This window comes from Somniosus microcephalus, unplaced genomic scaffold (assembly GCF_052327205.1).
Source record: "Somniosus microcephalus isolate GS21.2 unplaced genomic scaffold, FLI_Smic_1.0 unresolved_chr7, whole genome shotgun sequence".
Taxonomy (NCBI): domain Eukaryota; kingdom Metazoa; phylum Chordata; class Chondrichthyes; order Squaliformes; family Somniosidae; genus Somniosus; species Somniosus microcephalus.
In genome coordinates this window covers 9,811,832-9,833,692 of record NW_028225185.1, presented here as the reverse complement: position 1 = coordinate 9,833,692, position 21,861 = coordinate 9,811,832, and the positions used below count along the sequence as shown (strand labels likewise).

General features: G+C 54.3%; 1 protein-coding gene across 3 annotated transcripts in view; it reads left to right on the top strand.

The window, feature by feature from the left end:
* smg5 (SMG5 nonsense mediated mRNA decay factor) overlaps positions 1 to 20,926 on the top strand; it is a 50,486-nt gene extending 29,560 nt beyond the window's left edge. For all 3 annotated transcript variants that reach the window (XM_085978590.1, XM_085978589.1, XM_085978588.1), the window contains 10 exons: positions 292 to 461; positions 2,322 to 2,397; positions 7,004 to 7,179; positions 10,642 to 10,800; positions 12,624 to 12,683; positions 13,760 to 13,919; positions 14,437 to 14,527; positions 15,729 to 15,803; positions 17,515 to 17,653; positions 20,655 to 20,926. In XM_085978590.1, the coding sequence (XP_085834716.1) occupies positions 292 to 461; positions 2,322 to 2,397; positions 7,004 to 7,179; positions 10,642 to 10,800; positions 12,624 to 12,683; positions 13,760 to 13,919; positions 14,437 to 14,527; positions 15,729 to 15,803; positions 17,515 to 17,653; positions 20,655 to 20,738 (1,190 nt within the window). In that variant the 3' untranslated portion in view covers positions 20,739 to 20,926. The remainder of the gene's footprint in view (positions 1 to 291; positions 462 to 2,321; positions 2,398 to 7,003; positions 7,180 to 10,641; positions 10,801 to 12,623; positions 12,684 to 13,759; positions 13,920 to 14,436; positions 14,528 to 15,728; positions 15,804 to 17,514; positions 17,654 to 20,654) is intronic.
* The last annotated feature ends 935 nt before the right edge of the window (positions 20,927 to 21,861 follow it).

Below are 21,861 nucleotides of genomic sequence, written 5' to 3'. Positions count from 1 at the left end.
TTATATTGATGTCCCCTAGTTCTGGTCTCCCCCACAAGTGGAAACATCTTCTCTACGTCGACCCTATCGAACCCTTTCATAATCTTAAAGACCTCGATCAGGTCACCCCTCAACCTTCCCTTTTCTAGAGAAAAGAGCCCCGGCCTGTTCAATCTGATAGGTAGAACCTCGCAATTCTGCCCTCGTCCTTGTAAATCCTCTCTGGTGCCTCTATATCCTTTTTTTCCCCCTTCATAATATGGTGACTACGCCTGTACACAGTTAACTGAACCAGTTGTACGCCTCCCGCAGACACGGGCTCGGACTCTGAGGCCAGTGACGCCAGCAGCAAGTCATCCCCGAAGGAAAGGACCCCGCTGGAGAAGCTGGAGATCCTGTCCAACGAGGGGCTGCTGACCACCGTCAAGATCTTCCTCGACTGGCTGCGGACCAACACGGACATCATCCTCATGTGCGCGCAGGTGCGGGGTCCGGGAGTGCCTCTCTCTCTCTCTCTCTCTCTCTCTCTCTCTCGTTTCTTCCCTCTCGTAGCCTCTGCTGTTTTTTTAAAGAAATTATCTGTATGAACAACTGGCCTTGAACGTCTGCCATCGCCGTGGGCGCTCGCTTGCGAAGCCACGGCTTAAACCGCGTTAAATGCACCGGCTATTCTGTCCATCGAACCGTCGGAGTTTAGGGTACAGAAGGAGGCCATTCAGCCCATCGTGTCTGTGCCGGCCTAATCCCACTTTCCAGCTCTTGGTCCGTAGCCCTCTCGGTTACGGCACTTCAGGCGCTTATCCAAGCACTTTTTAAATGCAGTGAGGGTTTCTGCCCCGACCGCCCTTTCAGGCAGTGAGTCCCAGACCCCCACCGCCCTCTGGGTGGCAAAAAAAAAAGTTCTCCTCAACTCCTCTGTCGACTTTTTCCAAAAGCCGATTTTTGTTCCGGCTCTTTGCAGTCGCCACGTAGACATAAATAGAGTCCAGACCACTGCAGCCTAGGTGGACCTGATCGCCACTGCCTCCCGTTAGCTGTTAACTCCTCCAATTCTGGCCTCTCACGCATCCCCCCGATTTCCATCGCTCCACCATTGGCGGCTGCGCCTTCAGCTGCCTGGGCCCCGAGCTCTGGAATTCCCTCCCTAAACCTCTCCGCCTCTCTCTGCTCCATAAAACCTACCTCTTCGACCAAACTTTTTGGTCACCTTCCCTAACATCTCATGTGGCTGGGTGCCAACTTTTTTTTTTGACAACACTCACGTGAAGTGCTTGGAAAGTGACGTAAGAAAACTACTGGGCACTTGATCTAAGCGTTAAACAAAGCTTTAATCAACTGTTTTACAACATGGAGGTCTAGTTGTGTCCTTCACTAGTTCCTGTTCAGAATGTCCTGCGCAAGCTGGGCCCGTGCCCGAGTATTTATACTCTCCCTGGACAGCGCCACCCGCAGGCCGCTCAGTATTATTTCATAAGTCTCATGAATGACTGATTCATGTCGGGACGTTTTATTACGATTAAAGGCGCTGTACAAATGCAAATTGTTGTTGCGTTTACTCACTAGTTCGCACCTCGTCGAGGCGCAGGGACGGCGCGCACAAGCCCAAGTAAACGAGAGCGCAGTGCTGCGGACGCTGGAGATCTGGAACCGGGAAATGCCAACCGAACATTAACCGGGTCGCGTTGACTCGGCAAATAAGAACAGCTGACGCTGGAGACACTCGGCCGGCCAAGACAGCGTCTGCGGAGAAGGCAGCTGAGGCACTGTCTCGGGTCGCTGGTTGTGGCGTTAATGCTTCTCGTGGAAGGATGTCGAGCTGAAACATTAATGCTGTTTTTCTCTCTCTCCGCTGACGCCGCCTTGGCCCGCTGAGCGTTTCCAGCATTGTCGTGTTTTTATTTGCTCAGTCAACAAGCCCGGGTTAATGTTCGGTTATCATTGTGTGTGTGTACAGATCCCCTCTGAGTGATGCGGGGGGGGGGAGGTTACAGTGCGTACTAAGCGCCGACTGCAGTTTTAAGTATGCCGCGGGGCAGAAGGTCGCTGCGCGGAAGGAACTCGGCGTGCCGTAATGGCGCTATCGCTGTTATACCGGCCATCGCGATTAGCGGGCGAACCGCTGCTCGCAACAGCGCGCCCGCTGCAAGTGGCGGGGACTGTTATTTCCGTCACCTTTCCGCGTCGTTGCTCTGCATCCCAGACACCGCCGCTCCGCATTCTCCTCGCCCTTGCCGTCCCGCTGATCGCGAGCGCCCAGGGCTGCCAGCGGCCCCCCCCTCGCACGGCGGCGGGCTTGCATTGTTGCGGCGCGCACTGTGCTCTGACGCCTGTGTCTCTTGCAGAGCTCCCAGAGTCTGTGGAATCGCCTGTCGGTGCTGTTGAACATGTTGCCCGAAGGAAGCAAGATGAGAGAACCAGGTATGTCTAGGTTGGGACAGGAGGGTTGCTGGTGAGTGCCTTAACTGTTAAATCGCCTTTATAGCACGACAGCGCCGGAGGAAAGAATTCGCATTGTTGTTGAGCAACGCCTCGATTTTAAAATTCTCATCCTTGTTTCCAAATCCCTCCATGGCCTCCTCGTCCCCTCCCTAGTCTGTAACCTCCCTGCAGCCCTCCCGAGATCCCTGTACTCCTCCAATTCTGGCCTCTTCCACATCCCCCGATTTCCATCGCTCCGCCATTGGTGGCCGTGCCTTCAGCTGCCTGGGCCCCGAGCTCTGGAATTCCCTCCCTAAACCTCTCCGCCTCTCTCTCCTCCTTTTAAGATGCTCCTTAAAACCTCCCTCTTTGACCACCTGTCCTAATATCTCCTTATGTGGCTCGTTGTCAAATTTTGTCTGATAATGCAGATGCAGTATAATGTGGATAAATGCGAGGTTATCCACTTCGGTGGCAAAAACAGGAAGGCAGATTATTATCTGAATGGCAATAGATTGGGAGAAGGGGAAGTGCAACGAGACCTGGGTGTCCTTGTGCACCAGTCGCTGAAGGTAAGCATGCAGGTGCAGCAGGCGGTTAAGAAGGCAAATGGTATGTTAGCCTTCATAGCGAGAGGGTTCGAGTACAGGAACAAGGATGTCTTGCTGCAGTTGTACATGGCCTTGGTGAGACCACACCTTGAGTATTGTCTGCAGTTTTGGTCGCCTTATCTGAGGAAGGATGTTCTTGCCATGGAGGGAGTGCAGCGAAGATTCACCAGACTGATACCTGGGATGGTAGGAATGACGTATGAGGAGAGATTGGGTCGATTAGGCTTATATTCGCTAGAGTTTAGAAGCATGAGAGGGGATCTCATTGCAACTTATAAAATCCTAACCGGACTAGACAGACTAGATGCAGGAAGGATGTTCCCGATGGTCGGGGAGTCCAGAACCAGGGGTCACAGTCTAAGGATAAGGGGTAAGCCATTTAGGACAGAGATGAGGAGGAATTTCTTCACCCAGAGAGTGGTGACCCTGTGGAATTCTCTACCACAGAAGGCAGTTGAGGCCAATTCATTAAATATATTCAAGAAGGAGTTAGATATATTTCTCAAGGCTAAAGGGATCAAGGGATATGGGGAGAAAGCAGGGACAGGGTACTGAATTTGGATGATTAGCCATGATCTCATTGAATGGCCTACTCCTGCTCCTATCTTCTATGTTTCTATGTAATCGCTCCTGTGAAGCGCCATGGGACGTTTTACTACATTAAAGCGCTATATAAATGCAAATTGCTATGTATTACCTAATCCCAAAGCACCAATTAATTATGAAATGCAATCACTGTTGTGTATGCATGCCATTTTGCACACAGCACGATCCCACAAACATCAAATGACCTGCTTCTGGTGGTGTTGGTTGAGGGAGGAATGTTGGCCCAGGCCACTGGGGAGAATCCCCCCCCCCCCCGCTCTTTTTCCAATATTCATGTGTCGTTCCACCTGAACGGGCCTCGGCTTAACGTCCCATCGAAACATAAGAACATAAGAAATAGGAGCAGGAGTAGGCCAATCGGCCCCTCGAGCCTGCTCCGCTATTCAATAAGATCATGGCTGATCTGATCCTAACCGCCAATCTACTATCACAGAACCATCTCCTGAATCTAACAGAATTAGACACACGAAATAGGAGCAGGATCAGGCTACACGGCCCCTGGGCCCGCTCCGCTACCCACAGGGCCATGACCAATCCGAACCTAGACTCATGCCCAAATTCCTGCCCGCTCCCCGTAACCCTTTATTCCCTTTACTTCTAGGAAACTGTCTATTTCTGTTTTAAATTTATGTAATGATGTAGCTTCTACAGCTTTTTGGGGCAGCATATTCCATGGACCTACCACCCTTTGAGTGAAGTAGTTCCTCCTCATCTCAGTTTTGAAAGAGCAGCCCCTTATTCTAAGACTATGCCCCCTAGTTCTAGTTTCACCCATCATCGGGAACATCCTCCCTGCATCCACCCGATCCAACCCCTTCACAATCTTATATGTTTCAATAAGATCGCCTCTCATTCTTCTGAACTCCAATGAGTAGAGTCCCAATCTACTCAACCTCTCCTCATATGTCCATCCCCTCATCCCCGGGATTAACCGAGTGAACCTTCTTTGTACTGACTCGAGAGCAAGTATGTCTTTTCTTAAGTATGGACACCAAAACTGTATGCAGTATTCCAGGTGCAGTCTCACCAATACCTTGTACAACTGAAGCAATACCTCCCTATTTTTATATTCTATCCCCCTAGCAATGAAAGCCAACATTCCATTGGCCTTCTTGATCACTTGCTGCACCTGCATACTAACCTTTTGAGTTTCGTGCACCAGGACCCCCAGATCCCTTTGTACTTCAGTACTTTCCAGTTTCTTGCCATTAAGATAATAACTTGCTCTACGATTTTTCCTGCCAAAGTGCACAACCTCACACTTTCCAGTATTGTATTCCATCTGCCAAATCTCTGCCCACTTACTTAGCCTGTCTATGTCCCCTTGCAGGTTTTTTATGTCCTCCTCACTCACTACTTTCCCTCCCATCTTAGTATCATCTGCAAACTTTGATATGTTACACTCGGTCCCCTCCTCCAAATCGTTAATACAGATTGTAAAGAGTTGGGGACCCAGCACTGACCCCTGTGGAACACCACTAGTTACTGATTGCCAGTCCGAGAATGAACCATTTATCCCAACTCTCTCTGCTTTCTGTTAGATAGCCAATCCTCTATCCATGCCAGAATATTACCCCCAGTCCCGTGATTTTTTATCTTAAGCAATAATCTTTTGTGTGGCACCTTGTCAAATGCCTTTTGGAAGTCTAAATACACTACGTCCACTGGTTCCCCTTTATCCACCTTATATGTTATTTCTTCAAAGTACTCCAGCAAAAGACAGCACCGCCGACATTTTAGTTGGTTCATTCACAGGATGTGGGCGCTGCTCGCTGGCAAGGCCGGCGTTTACCGCTCGTTGCCCTGGAGAAGGTGACAGTGAGCTGCCTTCTCGAACTGTAGGGGCTCGCTCAGCCATTCAGAGGGGCAGTTTAAGAGTCGGCCACGTTGGTGTGGGACTGGAGTCGCGTATACCCGGCCAGACCGGGTAAGGACGGCAGGATTCCTTCCTGAGTGAACCGGGTGGGTTTTTAATGACAATCTTCACGGTCACTCTTACTGGTACCAGTTTTTTTTTTTTAACCCAGATTTGAACCAGTTTTCTCTGGTTTATTTGTCCAGATTGGGATTACTAGACTAGTAACATAACCACAACACTACTGTATCCCAGTGCAGCGCTCCCTCCATCGTGCTGCTTCTTCTTAGGCAGTCCCTTGGAACCGAGGATGACTTGCTTCCACACTAAGAATGAGTTCTCGGGTGACTGATGAGTCCAATGCAGGACCTACAGTCTCTGTCACAGGTGGGGCAGACGGTGGTTGAAGGGTGCGGGTGGGGTGGGGTGCTTGGGTCGACGTGCGTTCCTTCCGCTGTTTGCGCTTGGCTTCCCGCTTGTTCCCGGCGAAGAGACTCGAGGTGTTTGGCGCCTATCCCGGATGCTTCTCCGCTCTGTGCGGTCTTGGGCCAGGGATTCCCAGGTGTCGGTGGTGGGGATGTTGCCCTTTTTCCAAGGAGGCTTTGAGGGTGCCCTTGAAGCGTTTCCTCTGCCCACCTGGGACGCTCTTGCCGTGCCGGAGCTCTGAGTAGAGCGCTCGTTTTGGGAGTCTCGTATCGGGCATGCGGACGAGGTGGCCCGTCCGGCGGAGCTGATCGAGCGTGGTCAGAGCTTCGATGCCGGGGATGGTGGCCTGAGCGAGAACACTGACGTTGGTGCGCCTATCCTGCCAATCCCTCAGTGCTGCACAGGGAGTGTCCGCCTGGATCGCGTACTGCTTGTCCTTTAGGCTAGGAGAGTAGTGCATTGTCCTGGCTGTTAACTGAGGCACCTCCCCTACACCAAACCCCAGGAGCAGGAAGGACACCAGCGAGGCACTGAGGAGTTCCAGGGGAGCTCTGCAGTGTCTCGACTCCTGTCCTGTGTCATTTGTCAATCGTTCTTCAATTTGCAAGATTGAGTAGGCTGGGGTTCATGTTTTTTTTTAAAGGAAAAGGAAAGTTGAGGGGTGACCTAGTAGAGGTCTTTAAAATTATGAAGAATTTGATAGGGTGGACAAGGGAGGAGATGTTTCCACTTGTGGGGGAGACCAGAACTAGGGGCCGTCAATATAAGATCGTCACTAATAAATCCAATCGGGAATTCAGGAGAAACTTCTTTACCCAGAGAGTGGTGAGAATGTGGAACTCGCTACCACAGGGAGTGGTCGAGGCGAATAGCATCGATGCATTTAAGGGGAAACTAGATAAGCACATGAGGGAGGAAGGAATAGAAGGATATGCTGATAGGGTGAGATGAAGAGGGGTGGGAGGAGGCTGGTGTGGAGCATAAACACCGGCACGGAGCAGATGGGCTGAATGGCCTGTTTCTGTGCTGTTTAAAAAAAATTCAGTGTAACTCTTCTGTTCTTTCCTGTTTTTCCTTCCCCCCCGCCCCCCCCCCACCCCCCACCCAGGCGTGTCCTTTCGCGATGGGGTCGTCCGTCTGCTGAGCCACTGTGAAGAGCCAGACCTGGTCCAGGCCGTGCTGCTTCCCGAAGACACGGCGCTCCGCTACCTTCCCGTCCTCCGGAGCGCGCACAGGAAGCTCGAGGCGGAGCAGACCAGCCTGGCAGCGAGCACGCTGGAGGAGGTGAGGGAACGGGAGAGGCAGGAGGGGACACGGGCGGCCGCACGCAGACAGACAGACGCACACCGCAGTTTGGCTGGGATTAAGACGGAAAATGTCAGAAATACTCAGCAGGTCGGGCAGCATCTGTGGAGAGAGAAACCGAGTTAACGTTTTGTCAGAACCGAAAAAGGTTCGAGATGCAAAGGGTTTTAAGCAAGTGCAGAGGCAGGGAAGGAAAGAACAAAAGGGATGGTCTCTGATAGGATGGGAGGCAGGAGAGAGTCAAAGACAAAAGGGATGATGGTGCAAGGCAAAAGGAGATGGTAAAGGGACAAGTAAAGGAACATAAGATGAGGTGTAACTGGGAATGTCAGAATCATCCACAGCTGGCGTCCGAAAAAATGGGGGCAGCAGTTAGCATCTGAAATTGTTGAACTCTATGTTGAGTCCGGAAGGCTGTGAAGTTCCTAATCGGAAGATGAGGGGCTGTTCCTCGAGCTTGCGTTGGAGCAGCCTAGAGGCCGAGGACAGAGAGGTGGGAGTGGGGCGGAGAATTAAAGTGACAGGCGGCCGCTGGATGGCTATTCTGTCCTGTAGATGAGTCAGTGATTTGGCGCATGTGTTCGGTGCTGTGTTAGAGTGCAGAAAGCAAAGGAGTTAGGCAGCGAGTTGTTGTGATCTGGAACGCGCTGCCTGAAAGGGCGGTGGAAGCAGATTCAGTAGTGACTTTCAAAAGGGAATTGGATAAATACTTGAAGGGGAAACATTTGCAGGGCTGTGGGGCAAGAGCAGGGGGGGAGTGGGACTAATTGGAGAGCTCTTTCAAATAGCTGGCACAGGCAATGATCTCATTGAATGGCGGAACAGGCTCGATGGGCTTCTTTCTGTGCTTGCCACTTCTCTTGGAACTGCAGGATACCTGTCAAAAGGAAATGGCTCCTTCCAGCTTGGTTGGTTGGTAATCTCTCTCCTAACGTTTGCCTGATGGTTAGGGACAGGAGGAGGCCCTTCAGCCCCTCGAGCCTGTTCCGCCATTCGATGAGCTCATGGCTTGATCTGCGATCTAACTCCATCGACCCGCCTTTGCTCCGTATCCCTTGATCCCCTTACCCAACAAAAATCTATCGCTCTCCATCTTGAAAGACCCGATTGTCGCCCAGTGTCCACCGCCTTTTGGGGGGGGGAGGGTGTTAGAGGCTGGAATGGTACTCACTGTTCAGTGTCTCTGGGCTAAGGAGGGAGTAATGAGCCCTTACTCAGTTACTCCTGATGTGGAGTGAGTGGGTTAGATTGCGAGGAGATTTTACACAAACTCGGGTCGTAGCGAGAGGGTTAGAGTACAGGAACAAGGATGTCTTGCTGCAGTTGTACAGGGCCTTGGTGAGACCACACCTTGAGTATTGTGTGCAGTTTTGGTCGCCTTATCTGAGGAAGGATGTTCTTGCCATGGAGGGAGTGCAGCGAAGATTCACCAGGCTGATACCTGGGATGGCAGGAATGACGTATGAGGAGAGATTGGGTCGATTGGGCTTATACTCACTGGAGTTTAGAAGAATGAGAGGGGATCTCATTGAAACTTATAAAATTCTAACGGGACTAGACAGACTAGATGCAGGAAGGATGTTCCCGATGGCAGGGGAGTCCAGAACCAGGGGTCACAGTCTAAGGATAAGGGGTAAACCATTTAGGACAGAGATGCGGAGGAATTTCTTCACCCAGAGAGTGGTGAACCTGTGGAATTCTCTACCACACAAGGCAGTAGAGGCCAATTCATTAAATATATTCAAGAAGGAGTTAGATATATTTCTTAAGGCTAAAGGGATCAAGGGATATGGGGAGAAGGCAGGGACAGGGTACTGAGTTTGGATGATCAGCCATGATCTCATTAAATGGCGGAGCAGGCTCGAGGGGCCGAATGGCCGACTCCTGCTCCTATCTTCTATGTTTCTATGTATTCCTTGGAATTCAGAAAGTTAAGGGGTGATCTGATCGAAGTTTTCAAGCTGTTAAGGGTAACAGATAGGGTGGATAGAGAATTTTGATAGATTTTTGGACAATAAGGGAGTGAAGGGTTATGGGGAGTGGGCAGGTAAGTGGAGTTGAGGCCAAGATCGGATCAGCCATGATCTTATTGAATGGCGGAGCAGGCTCGAGGGGCTGAATGGCCTCCTCCTGTCCAGGGTACCTCAGTGTGTTGGCTTAGGACAGAATTGAGCTCCGTTGTGAAGCCCCATGCAGTTGACTTGCCTGCTGACTCACCACCTCGGGTTGCACACCTTGGGCGGGATACTGTGCCCCGTCAAAGTGTCGGCATGTTTAGGAGCAGAAAGACTCGCATTTCTCCAGCACCTTTCACCACCGGACGTCCCAAAGCGCTTTACAGCCAATGAAGTACTTTTTTTGAAGTGTAGTCACTGTTGTAATGTAGGAAATGCGGCAGCCAATTTGCGCACAGCAAGCTCCCACAAACAGCAATGATCAGTTAATCTGTTTTTCGTGATCTTGGTTGAGGGATAAATATTGGGCCCAAGACACCGGGAAGCACTCCCCCTGCTCCTCTTCCAGTAGTGGCCGTGGGATCTTTTACGTCCACCTGAGAGAGCAAACACGGCCTCGGTTTAATGTCTCATCCGAAAGACGGCCCCTCCGACAGTGCGGCGCTCCCTCGGTACCGCCCCTCCGACAGTGCGGCGCTCCCTCGGTGCCGCCCCTCCGACAGTGCGGCGCTCCCTCGGTGCCGCCCCTCCGACAGTGCGGCGCTCCCTCGGTGCCGCCCCTCCGACAGTGCGGCGCTCCCTCGGTGCCGCCCCTCCGACAGTGCGGCGCTCCCTCGGTGCCGCCCCTCCGACAGTGCGGCGCTCCCTCGGTGCCGCCCCTCCGACAGTGCGGCGCTCCCTCGGTGCCGCCCCTCCGACAGTGCGGCGCTCCCTCGGTGCCGCCCCTCCGACAGTGCGGCGCTCCCTCGGTGCCGCCCCTCCGACAGTGCGGCGCTCCCTCGGTGCCGCCCCTCCGACAGTGCGGCGCTCCCTCGGTGCCGCCCCTCCGACAGTGCGGCGCTCCCTCAGTACCGCCCCTCCGACAGTGCGGCGCTCCCTCGGTGCCGCCCCTCCGACAGTGCGGCGCTCCCTCGGTGCCGCCCCTCCGACAGTGCGGCGCTCCCTCGGTGCCGCCCCTCCGACAGTGCGGCGCTCCCTCGGTGCCGCCCCTCCGACAGTGCGGCGCTCCCTCGGTGCCGCCCCTCCGACAGTGCGGCGCTCCCTCGGTACCGCACTGGGAGCACCAGCCTAGATTTTTGTGCTGAAGTCTCTGGAGCGGGAATTGTACCCACAACCTTCTGACTCAGAGGCGAGGGTGCTGCCCACTGAGCCATGGCTGACAATGAAGTTGAAGCCTGTTCATTAAGCAGTGAAGTGGTGGACGGGTGATGCTCTCGCCCAGTGCCCTTTCTAACGAGCGTTCTCTCTCGCTCACTTCCCCCCACAGTCCGTGGTTCGAGTTTGCTGCATTCGGAGTTTCGGCCACTTCCTGACCCGGCTCCAGAAGAACGTTCTCCAGTACAACCCAGAGCTGGGAATCTTCATCAGCATCAGCCAGTCGGAGGAGGAGACGCTGATGGAGCAGGCACAGGCCCAGTTCCGAATGGTGAGAGACTGCTTGATCCGCCACTCCCGGGGGAGCCTCACTTACTGTTGGCACTCTGTCCCCGCCTGCTCGTTTTCTCTCTCTCTCTCTCTTTCTCTCCGCTTGCTCGTTCTCTCTCTCTCTCTGTCCCAGCCTGCTCGTTCTCTCTCTCTTTCTGTCCCCGCCTGCTCGTTCTCTCTCTCTTTCTGTCCCAGCCTGCTCGTTCTCTCTCTCTTTCTGTCCCAGCCTGCTCGTTCTCTCTCTCTTTCTGTCCCAGCCTGCTCGTTCTCTCTCTCTTTCTGTCCCAGCCTGCTCGTTCTCTCTCTCTTTCTGTCCCCGCCTGCTCGTTCTCTCTCTCTCTCTGTCCCAGCCTGCTCGTTCTCTCTCTCTCTCTGTCCCCGCCTGCTCGTTCTCTCTCTCTCTCTGTCCCCGCCTGCTCGTTCTCTCTCTCTCTGTCCCCGCCTGCTCGTTCTCTCTCTCTTTCTGTCCCCGCCTGCTCGTTCTCTCTCTGTCCCAGCCTGCTCGTTCTCTCTCTCTCTCTCTGTCCCAGCCTGCTCGTTCTCTCTCTCTCTCTGTCCCAGCCTGCTCGTTCTCTCTCTCTCTCTGTCCCCGCCTGCTCGTTCTCTCTCTCTCTCTGTCCCCGCCTGCTCGTTCTCTCTCTCTTTCTGTCCCAGCCTGCTCGTTCTCTCTCTCTCTCTGTCCCAGCCTGCTCGTTCCCTCTCTTTCTGTCCCAGCCTGCTCGTTCTCTCTCTCTTTCTGTCCCCGCCTGCTCGTTCTCTCTCTCTTTCTGTCCCAGCCTGCTCGTTCTCTCTCTCTTTCTGTCCCCGCCTGCTCGTCCCCTCTCTCTCTGTCCCAGCCTGCTCGTTCTCTCTCTCTCTCTGTCCCCGCCTGCTCGTTCCCTCTCTCTCTGTCCCAGCCTGCTCGTTCTCTCTCTCTTTCTGTCCCCGCCTGCTCGTTCCCTCTCTCTCTGTCCCAGCCTGCTCGTTCCCTCTCTCTCTGTCCCAGCCTGCTCGTTCTCTCTCTCTCTCTCTCTGTCCCCGCCTGCTCGTTCTCTCTCTGTCCCAGCCTGCTCGTTCTCTCTCTCTCTCTCTGTCCCCCGCCTGCTCGTTCCCTCTCCCTCTCTCTCTCTCTCTGTCCCCACCTGCTCGTTCTCGCTCTGTCCCCGCCTGCTCGTTCTCTCTCTCTGTCCCCCGCCTGCTCGTTCCCTCTCTCTCTCTCTCTCTCTCTCTCTCTCTCTCTCTGTCCCCGCCTGCTCGTTCCCTCTCTCGCTCTCTCTCTGTCCCCGCCTGCTTGTTCCCTCTCCCCCTTTCTCTCTCTCTCTCTCTCTCTCTCTCTCTCTCTCTCTCTCTCTCTCTCTCTGTCCCCGCCTGCTCGTCCCCTCTCTCGCGCTCTCTCTCTCTCTCTGTCCCTGCCTGTTCGTTCTCTCTCTCTCTCTGTCCCTGCCTGTTCGTTCTCTCTCTCTCTCTCTCTCTCTGTCCCTGCCTGCTCTTTCTCTCCGCTTGCTCGTTCTGTACCTCCTTGTTCGTTCTTCTATCTTGTCCACACTCGTGCTCGCTCTCTTTCGCGCGTGCTCTTTCTTTCTCTCTCTCTGGCTTTCTTCCCCCCCCTCCGGCTCTCGGGCCCTGTATCCCCTTTGTCGGGCAAGTTCCGATAAACCGTTTTGAATGTGTCAGCACTTCACTGACCTTCATTGCCTGTCCCGTGTATAATCACCATTCATTGGCGTGTGTGTGTGTGGGGTGGGGGAGGAAAGTGTGTGCACTGCTGTGGTCCTCGGCCACAGGCAGTTTCTGATCTAATGCCAACGGAAGGAGTGATTTGTGTTTGTGTGGCTTAAACTCTAGGCTGAAGAAGAGGCTCGCAGGAATCGGCTGATGCGGGACATGGCCCAGCTCCGGCTACAGGTGAGAGGTCGGCTCGAGGAGCCAGAGGGTATCATTTGTTCAGGATGTGACCAATGCTGCAGTACTGTATCTCAGCCAGTGGAGGGCCCCCAAGAGCCATGTAAAAATACATTATAGAAAATCTTCAATTTCTCCAGCGCCTTTCACCACCTCGGGACGTCCCAAAGCGCTTTACAGACAATGAAGGACTTTTTTTGCAGTGTGGTCACTGTTGTAATGTAGGAAACGTGGCAGCCAATTTGCGCACAGCACAAACAGCAATGTGATAATGACCAGATCATCTGTTTTTAGTGATGTTGGTTGAGGGATAAATATTGGCCCCAGGACACCGGGGAGAACTCCCCCCTGCTCTTCTTCCAATAGTGGCCGTGGGATCTTTTACATCCACCTGAGCGGGCAGACGGGGCCTCGGTTTAACGTCTCATCCGACAGTGCGGCGCTCCCTCAGTACCGCCCCTCCGACAGTGCGGCGCCCCCTCAGCGCCGCCCCTCCGACAGTGCGGCGCTCCCTCAGCGCCGCCCCTCCGACAGTGCGGCGCTCCCTCAGCGCCGCCCCTCCGACAGTGCGGCGCTCCCTCAGCGCCGCCCCTCCGACAGTGCGGCGCTCCCTCAGCGCCGCCCCTCCGACAGTGCGGCGCTCCCTCAGCGCCGCCCCTCCGACAGTGCGGCGCTCCCTCAGCGCCGCCCCTCCGACAGTGCGGCGCTCCCTCAGCGCCGCCCCTCCGACAGTGCGGCGCTCCCTCAGCGCCGCCCCTCCGACAGTGCGGCGCTCCCTCAGCGCCGCCCCTCCGACAGTGCGGCGCTCCCTCAGCGCCGCCCCTCCGACAGTGCGGCGCTCCCTCAGCGCCGCCCCTCCGACAGTGCGGCGCTCCCTCAGCGCCGCCCCTCCGACAGTGCGGCGCTCCCTCAGCGCCGCCCCTCCGACAGTGCGGCGCTCCCTCAGTGCTGCGCACAGCAAGCTCCCACAAGTGTAGGAAACTGGGAGCGAAATTCGCTGTGTCTCTTAATAATCACTTGTCCTTTCTCTCTCTGTCTGTCTCGCTCTCTGTCTCTGTCTGTGTCTCGCTCTCACGCAGCTGGAAGTGTCTCAGTTGGAAGGAAGCCTGCAGCAGCCGAAGAGCCAGTCGACCATGTCGCCGTACCTGATCCCCAACACCCAGGCCATCTGCCAGCAGCTGGCCAACATCAGGCACCTGGCGAACAGCGGCCGGTTCATCATCATCATCCCGCGGACAGGTAGGTGCCCCCGGGGTCCATGCCCGCCTCGCTCGCTTCTGGGAAGTGTGAAGATTTTGCGTCCGGTGCCCGTTGGAACTGTGCCAATTTGCGCACAGCAAGCTCCCACAAACAGCAGTGTGATAATGACCAGATCATCTGTTTTAGTGATGTTGGTTGATGTACTGGTGGGTACAGTGCCCCAGGAGTGTTTGATGGGACAGTGTAGAGGGAGCTTTACTCTGTATCTAACCCGAGCTGTACCTGCCCTGGGAGTGTTTGATGGGACAGTGTAGAGGGAGCTTTACTCTGTATCTAACCCGTGCTGTACCTGCCCTGGTAGTGTTTGATGGGACAGTGTAGAGGGAGCTTTACTCTGTATCTAACCCCGTGCTGTACCTGCCCTGGGAGTGTTTGATGCCTGTAATTCCCCAGTAGTAGCCTCACCTTGATGAGCACAAAATTCAGAGACCAGTCGGCCTTTCTGGCAGTGAGTGGGGCCGATCCGTAACTGCCTGCTCTCCTGTCGTCCTCGCAGTAATCGACGGGTTGGATTTCCTGAAGAAAGAAAATTCGGGAGCGCGAGACGCCATCCGATTCCTGGAATCCGAGTTCAAGAAGGGAAACCGGTAAGAACAAGAGTCGGCGGCCGAACTGGATGGGGTGTTGTGTGGGAGCCATTGTCGGTGGAGCAGCAGGGTCATTGGAAACTGGGCTGGGTTTACACAACATAAGAATTTGGAGCAGGAGTCGGCCATTCGGCCCCTCGAGCCTGCTCCGCCATTCAATGAGATCATGGCTGATCTTCGACCTCAACTCCATTTTCCCGCCCGATCCCCATATCCCTCGATTCCCCAAGAGTCCAAATATCGATGTCAACCTTGAATATACTCAACGACTGAACATCCACAGCCCTCTGGGGCAGAGAATTCCAAAGATTCACCGCCCTCTGAGTGAAGAAATTCCTCCTCATCTCAATCCTCAATGGCCGACCCCTTATCCAGAGACTGTGACCCCTGGTTCTGGACTCTCCAGCCAGGGGGGAAACATCCTCTCGGCATCTACCCTGTCAAGCCCGCTTAAGAATGTTATACGTTTCAATGAGATCACCTCTCATTCCGCTAAACTCCAGCGACTTGCGGAAGCTGGCTGACGAGGTAACACGCGTCGACAGCGCGGTATTCGATCCACGCGTCCTTTGATACGGCGTATCACTGACCCAGCCCACTCGGGGGAGAAAAATCCTGGATCATTGATGGGAGAGCTCACCACTCGGCATTGTACTTTGAGCCTGGAATCTAATCGAGGGGTTCGGGGGGTTTATATATAGAATAACGGATACCTGGGAGTGAGTTACAGGCTGGAATCTAATCGAGGGGTTTATATATAGAATAACAGACACCCGGGAGTGAGTTACAGGCTGGAATCTAATCGAGGGGTTCGGGGGGTTTATATATAGAATAACCGATACCCGGGAGTGAGTTACAGGCTGGAATCTAATCGAGGGTTCTTGGGACAGTTTGGGGAGTAGAGTTGGTCGGAGCAGAGGATTTTCTCCACCGTGCAGGGTGCAGGCTGAAGGGTTGAGAGACGCCGTACCGAGGTGCTACAGTGCCCCCACTAGCAGGAGGTTGTAATTGCAGCGTGACGTTTACATAGCCATTTTCCATTATAAAGGTGGACACGAGAATTTAGAATGGGGAAAAAGTTGTCACGAGATTTGCAGACAGGAAGTGCAGGCAGATGTAGGATTTTTTATTTAAACGTCGAAAAGCAAGGACAATCTTGTCTTTGCCAGCGGATTTGACTCTCGAGACGTTTCTGCCGCAGGTATATCCGGTGCCAGCGGGACACTGGCAGGACAGTGGAGAGGCACAAGTTGAAGAGGCAGGACCTAGACGCGTGGTAAGTCACACTGGGTTTCAGCCAGCACTGAAATCAAGAACTCGCGGAGTCTCCCCAGCACCCGCCCCCCCACTACCATTTTCTAACTGGGGGGGCAGGGAATTTGCCGGGACTTTCATCTCCCTGCGGGAAGGAGCCCGGACCATGCTTGGTGTACGCTGACAACTGCACGCGCTCCCATTCCACCCCTAGCCTAAAGCAGAGATAGTCAGAATCAAACCGATCGTTTTTTTTTCCTCTCGCCAACTAGCACTGCACCACTATTAAAGGTTGTGCACTTTTAAACGCGAACCCCTTCAACTGCGGGAGAGCCGCTGAGTGACCTCATGGGTTCAGCAGCGATGTAACATGGGGGTGGAGCATCAGAAGATAATGTTGTCTGTGATGAAAGAAAGGGCTTGCATTTCTCCAGTGCCTATCACGACCTCAGGACGTCCCAAAGCGCTTGGCACTGAAGTACTTTTGAAATGTAGTCACTTGCAATGTAGGAAACGCGGCAGCCAATTTGCACTCGGCAAGCTCCGACAACCAATGTGATAATGAGCAGATCATCTGTTTTTAGTGATGTTGGTTGAGGGATAAATATCGGCCCCAGGACACCGGGGAGAACTCCCCCTGCTCTTCTTCCAATAGTGGCCGTGGGATCTTTTACATCCACCTGAGAGTGCAGACAGGGCCTCGCTTTTACATCTCAACCGAAAGACGGCACCGCCGACAGTGCGGCGCTCATTCAGTACCGCCCCTCCGACAGTGCGGCGCTCCCTCAGTACCGCCCCTCCGACAGTGCGGCGCTCCCTCAGTACCGCCCCTCCGACAGTGCGGCGCTCCCTCAGTACCGCCCCTCCGACAGTGCGGCGCTCCCTCAGTACCGCCCCTCCGACAGTGCGGCGCTCCCTCAGTACCGCCCCTCCGACAGTGCGGCGCTCCCTCAGTACCGCCCCTCCGACAGTGCGGCGCTCCCTCAGTACCGCCCCTCCGACAGTGCGGCGCTCCCTCAGTACCGCCCCTCCGACAGTGCGGCGCTCCCTCAGTACCGCCCCTCCGACAGTGCGGCGCTCCCTCAGTACCGCCCCTCCGACAGTGCGGCGCTCCCTCAGTACCGCCCCTCCGACAGTGCGGCGCTCCCTCAGTACCGCCCCTCCGACAGTGCGGCGCTCCCTCAGTACCGCCCCTCCGACAGTGCGGCGCTCCCTCAGTACCGCCCCTCCGACAGTGCGGCGCTCCCTCAGTACCGCCCCTCCGACAGTGCGGTGCTCCCTCAGTACCGCCCCTCCGACAGTGCGGCGCTCCCTCAGTACCGCCCCTCCGACAGTGCGGCGCTCCCTCAGTACCGCCCCTCCGACAGTGCGCCCCTCCGACAGTGCGGCGCTCCCTCAGTACCGCCCCTCCGACAGTGCGGTGCTCCCTCAGTACCGCCCCTCCGACAGTGCGGCGCTCCCTCAGTACCGCCCCTCCGACAGTGTGGCGCTCCCTCAGTACCGCCCCTCCGACAGTGCGCCGCTCCCTCAGTACCGCCCCTCCGACAGTGCGCCGCTCCCTCAGTACAAAGTGTGTAAAATGGCTGACGAGCTTCCTATATACAACAGTGACTCCACTTCAACATTCATTGGCTGTAAACGCTTTGGGACGTCCTGAGGTGGTGAAAGGCGCTGGAGAAATGCGAGTCTTTGTTTTGCGTTCTTTGTTCTCCTAACGTGCGTTCTGATTGCAGGCACTTGTATAAAATCCTGGACAGCTGCAAGCAACTGACGGTCTCTCAGGGCAGCGGAGAGGAGGAGGTGGCGGGGATGGTCACTATCCTGACGGAATTCTCACCGGATGATCCCGGATGTCTCTCTGGACATGTGCAGGTCACTTGCCTTCGAATGACACTAACCTTATCATCCAGTTTCTCTCCCTCTCTCCACAAAGAAAAAAGCTGTCTAGGCTGCGGGGTGGCGGGGTGGTCAGTAGGGAAAACGCCAAAACCGAGATCGATAGATTTTTTTTTGTTGGACAAGGGTACAAAGGGATACCGAACCAAGACTGGTGGATGGGGTTAAGATACCGATCGGCCACGATCTGATTGAAATGCGGAACAGGCTTGAGGGGCTGAATGACCTCCTCCTGCTCCCACGTCGGGCACAGAGAGCGGGTCTGGGCACGGATAGCGACTGGTGAGGGACACACAGTTATCTGAGGAAGGATGTTCTTGCCATGGAGGGAGTGCAGCGAAGATTCACCAGGCTGATACCTGGGATGGCAGGAATGACGTATGAGGAGAGATTGGGTCGATTAGGCTTATACTCGCTGGAGTTTAGAAGAATGAGAGGGGATCTCATTGAAACTTATAAAATTCTAACAGGACTAGACAGACTAGATGCAGGAAGGATGTTCCCGATGGCCGGGGGAGTCCAGAACCAGGGGTCACAGTCTAAGGATAAGGGGTAAGCCATTTAGGACAGAGATGAGGAGGAATTTCTTCACCCAGAGAGTGGTGAACCTGTGGAATTCTCTACCACAGAAGGCAGTGGAGGCCAATTCATTAAATATATTCGAGAAGGAGTTGGATATATTTCTTAAGGCTAAAGGGATCAAGGGATATGGGGAGAAGGCAGGGACAGGGTACTGAATTTGGATGATCAGCCATGATCTCATTGAATGGCGGAGCAGGCTCGAGGGGCCGAATGGCCGACTCCTGCTCCTACTATGTTTCTATGGTGATATATGGAAGTGGTATTCAATATAATGTGGTCCTACTGGTCGATCTCACAATAACAACTGCAACTTGTATTTATATAGCGCCTTTAACGTAGTGAAACGTCCCACGGCGCTTCACAGGAGTATTAAAAGACAAAAAAAAATTGACCCCGAGCCACATAAGGAGATATTAGGGCAGGTGACCAAAAGCTTGGTCAAAGAGGTCGGTTTTAAGGAGCGTCTCAAAGGAGGAGAGAGAGAGGCGGAGAGGTTTAGGGAGGGAATTCCAGAGCTCGGGGCCCAGGCGGCTGAAGGCACGGCCGCCGATGGTGGAGCGATGGAAATCGGGGGATGCTCAAGAGGGCAGAATTAGAGGAGCGCGGATATCTCTGGGGGGGCGGGTGGTTGTGGGGCTGAAGGAGATTACAGAGATAGGGAGGGGGGCGAGGCGAGGCCATTTGAAAACGAGGATGAGAATTTTGAAATCTAAGCGTTGCTTAAGGGAGTTAAGACCGTGTAGTGGATAGAGGGCGGGGGATAATTGGACTGCGGCGTGCACTCTTAATTCATGTCTCCCTTTTAAAGTCGTGCATTTTGTCCTTATTTTTTATATTTCAAATATAAACGCGCCTGTCCACATTTTTTTCTTTATTCATTCACGGGATGTGGGTGTCGCTGGCCAGGCCAGCATTGATTGGCCATCCCTAATTGCCCTCGAGAAGGTGGTGGTGAGCCCACCGCCTTAATCCATGAAGCGAAGGTCTTATAGTTTCTGGTAGCAGTTTGAGTGGACGTTTCCGAGGGCAGTTACGAGTCAACCAGATTGCTGTGAGCACGTATCGGCCAGACCGGCTAAGGACGGCAGATTTCCTTTTGTAAACTTTGTGACTTTTTACGACAATCTGGTAGTTTCACGGTCACCATTACTGATGCTAGTTTTTTATTCCAGATTTATTTAATTAACTGAGTTTAAATTCCCCAGCTGCCGTGGTGGGATTCGAACTCGTGTCTCCTGGATCATTAGTCCAGGCCTTCTGGATTACTAGTCCAGTAACATAACCACCATGTTAATATAACCGTACGCCCCTAATCAGAATGAGCACTACTTATTTAAATATGTCACGGTGCAGTTCCGCCTTTCTGCCAGCGGCGAATGCTGCAGCGCCGCCACTGGTGGGACGGTGCAATTGCAGCGGGACCTGTTGACATGGAAATTTCTACCATAAATACAGACGAGGAAATTATAAGAGAAAAAGTTGACAGAAATTTGACAGCAGGAAGTCTGAGGCCTCGGGATTGCTAGTCCAGTGACATAACCACTATGCAACCGTACCCCCTATTCAGAATGAGCACTACTTATTTAAATATGTTACGGTGCAGTTACGCCCTTCTGCCAGCTGCGATGCTGCAGCGCCGCCACTGGTGGGAAGGTGCAATTGCAGCGTGACCTGTTTACATAGAAATTTCTACTATAAATACAGACGAGGAAACTATAAGAGAAAAAGTTGACAGAAATTTGACAGCAGGGAGTCTGATTTTGTAGAAGAGTGTGTTCAGATGTAAGACCAGTTAAGAAATAGACCAAAACCATGGTGGACATTGGAGCGTGTGGAAGTTCATGTATTAAATGGGGACTCTAATGTAGAGCAGAGGTCGGAGCATATTTCTAGATATAGCAGGATATTCACAATCCGTATACACAACAACTTGCCTTTATACAGCTCCTTTAACGTAGTACATCGTCCCAGGGCGCTTCACTGGAGCGTTATCGAACAAAATTTGACACCGAGCCACATCAGGAGATTTTCGGGCAGGTGACCAAAAGCTCGGTCAAAGAGGTCGGTTTTAAGGAGCGTCTTAAAGGAGGAGAGAGGGACGGAGAGGATTAGGGAGGGAATTCCAGAGCTCGGGGCCCAGGCAGGTGAAGGCACGGCCGCCAATGGTGGAGCGATGAAAATCGGGGGGGGGGGAGGTGGGACGCGCAAGAGGCCGGAATCGGAGGAGCGTAGAGACCGCGGTTGGTTGTAGGGGCTGGAGGAGGTTACAGAGATAAGGAGGGGGTGAGGCTATGGAAGGGAAGGATGAGAATTGTAAACTTGAGGGTGAGCGAATAAGCGAGGAGGTTAATTTATTTACCCCCCCCCCCCCCCTCCCCCCCTCCTTTCCTTCCAGGCTGCATTGCAGGCAGCTCACAACACTGGAGTGGACATCAAAAACATCCTGGATTTCTACAGACAGTGGAAAGAGATGGGTTGAAGGCAGAGGCGGGGAACAAGGGGGTCACGACCTCGGAAGAAGCCTCTCCAAACAAGAAAAACACAGCGAAGGTGTCTGATCGGAGCTCGTTGGGCCGCTGCGCTGTTGGCGATGACCCGAAGCGCAAATCTACGCCACCCGAAACGCGGGTCAAAACCCGACACCCGAGAGGGGATACATTTTTTATTTTTTTTAAAAAAGGGGGGAGGGGAAAAGCAGGATCCTTTTGCCCCTCGTTTTAAACGCACAAGTGCGCGTGCAAAGAAACGGGGGAAAGTGGGGGGGGTGAAAAAAAAATCCCCTCGGTTGCGGTGGTGGATTTGGCTCATCTCCTGGACCTACCATCTCCCGCGCCCGGGCATAGAAGCGGGCAGCGGCGGATTATGCCCCCTCCCCCACCCCCTATCCCCTCTTGGTCGCTCCTCCCGCCATTCCTTGGCTCCTGCTCGGGACGCCGGGCTCCTGTATAGAGAGAGAACTCCTCTCTCTCTCTCTCTCTCTCTCTCTCTCTCTCTCTCTCTCTCTCTCCTTTCCTCCCCTCCTTTTTTTTCCCGGGCGCCACTCAGTGATTGGCGGGCTTGGCCGGCACCACGACCCGGTGCAGCGCCCCGCCGCCGGCGAAGCCGCCCGTGCTTAACCCCGCGCGCGGCCCGGCGGGAATACTTCCCGGTCCCCTTTCCTCCCCTGCTCTGTCTGTCGCTTCCCCCCTCTGGAGCGGCCTTTCTTTTTTTGTTTCTCTTCCCGTTGTGTTGCTCGAGGCGTGTTCTCTTTTTTTTTTTGTCACCCCTTACCCCCCCCCCCCCCCCCGCCCCCGCCCCCCCCCCCCCCGCATCGCGCTTGTGTTGAAGTCAGCCGCTCGTTCAGGCGGTGCTGGTTGTTGGCTTTGGTACTGGGTTGGGGAGGGAGATAGGTGAGCTGTGTGTGTGGGGCGAGGGGGGTGCAGGGGAGAGGGAATGGGGCGAGGGAGGGGGCAGATTAGCAGGGAGCTTTAGTTTGGGTTCATCGTTGAGTTTCCCCGTCCCTCTCCCCTTGCTGGAAGAATTCCCCGCCCCGTTTAGTGCAGTGAATTGTGTCTCTATCGCAGACGTGAGGTGTTGCTAAACCGCGCAACCCAGAAGAATTA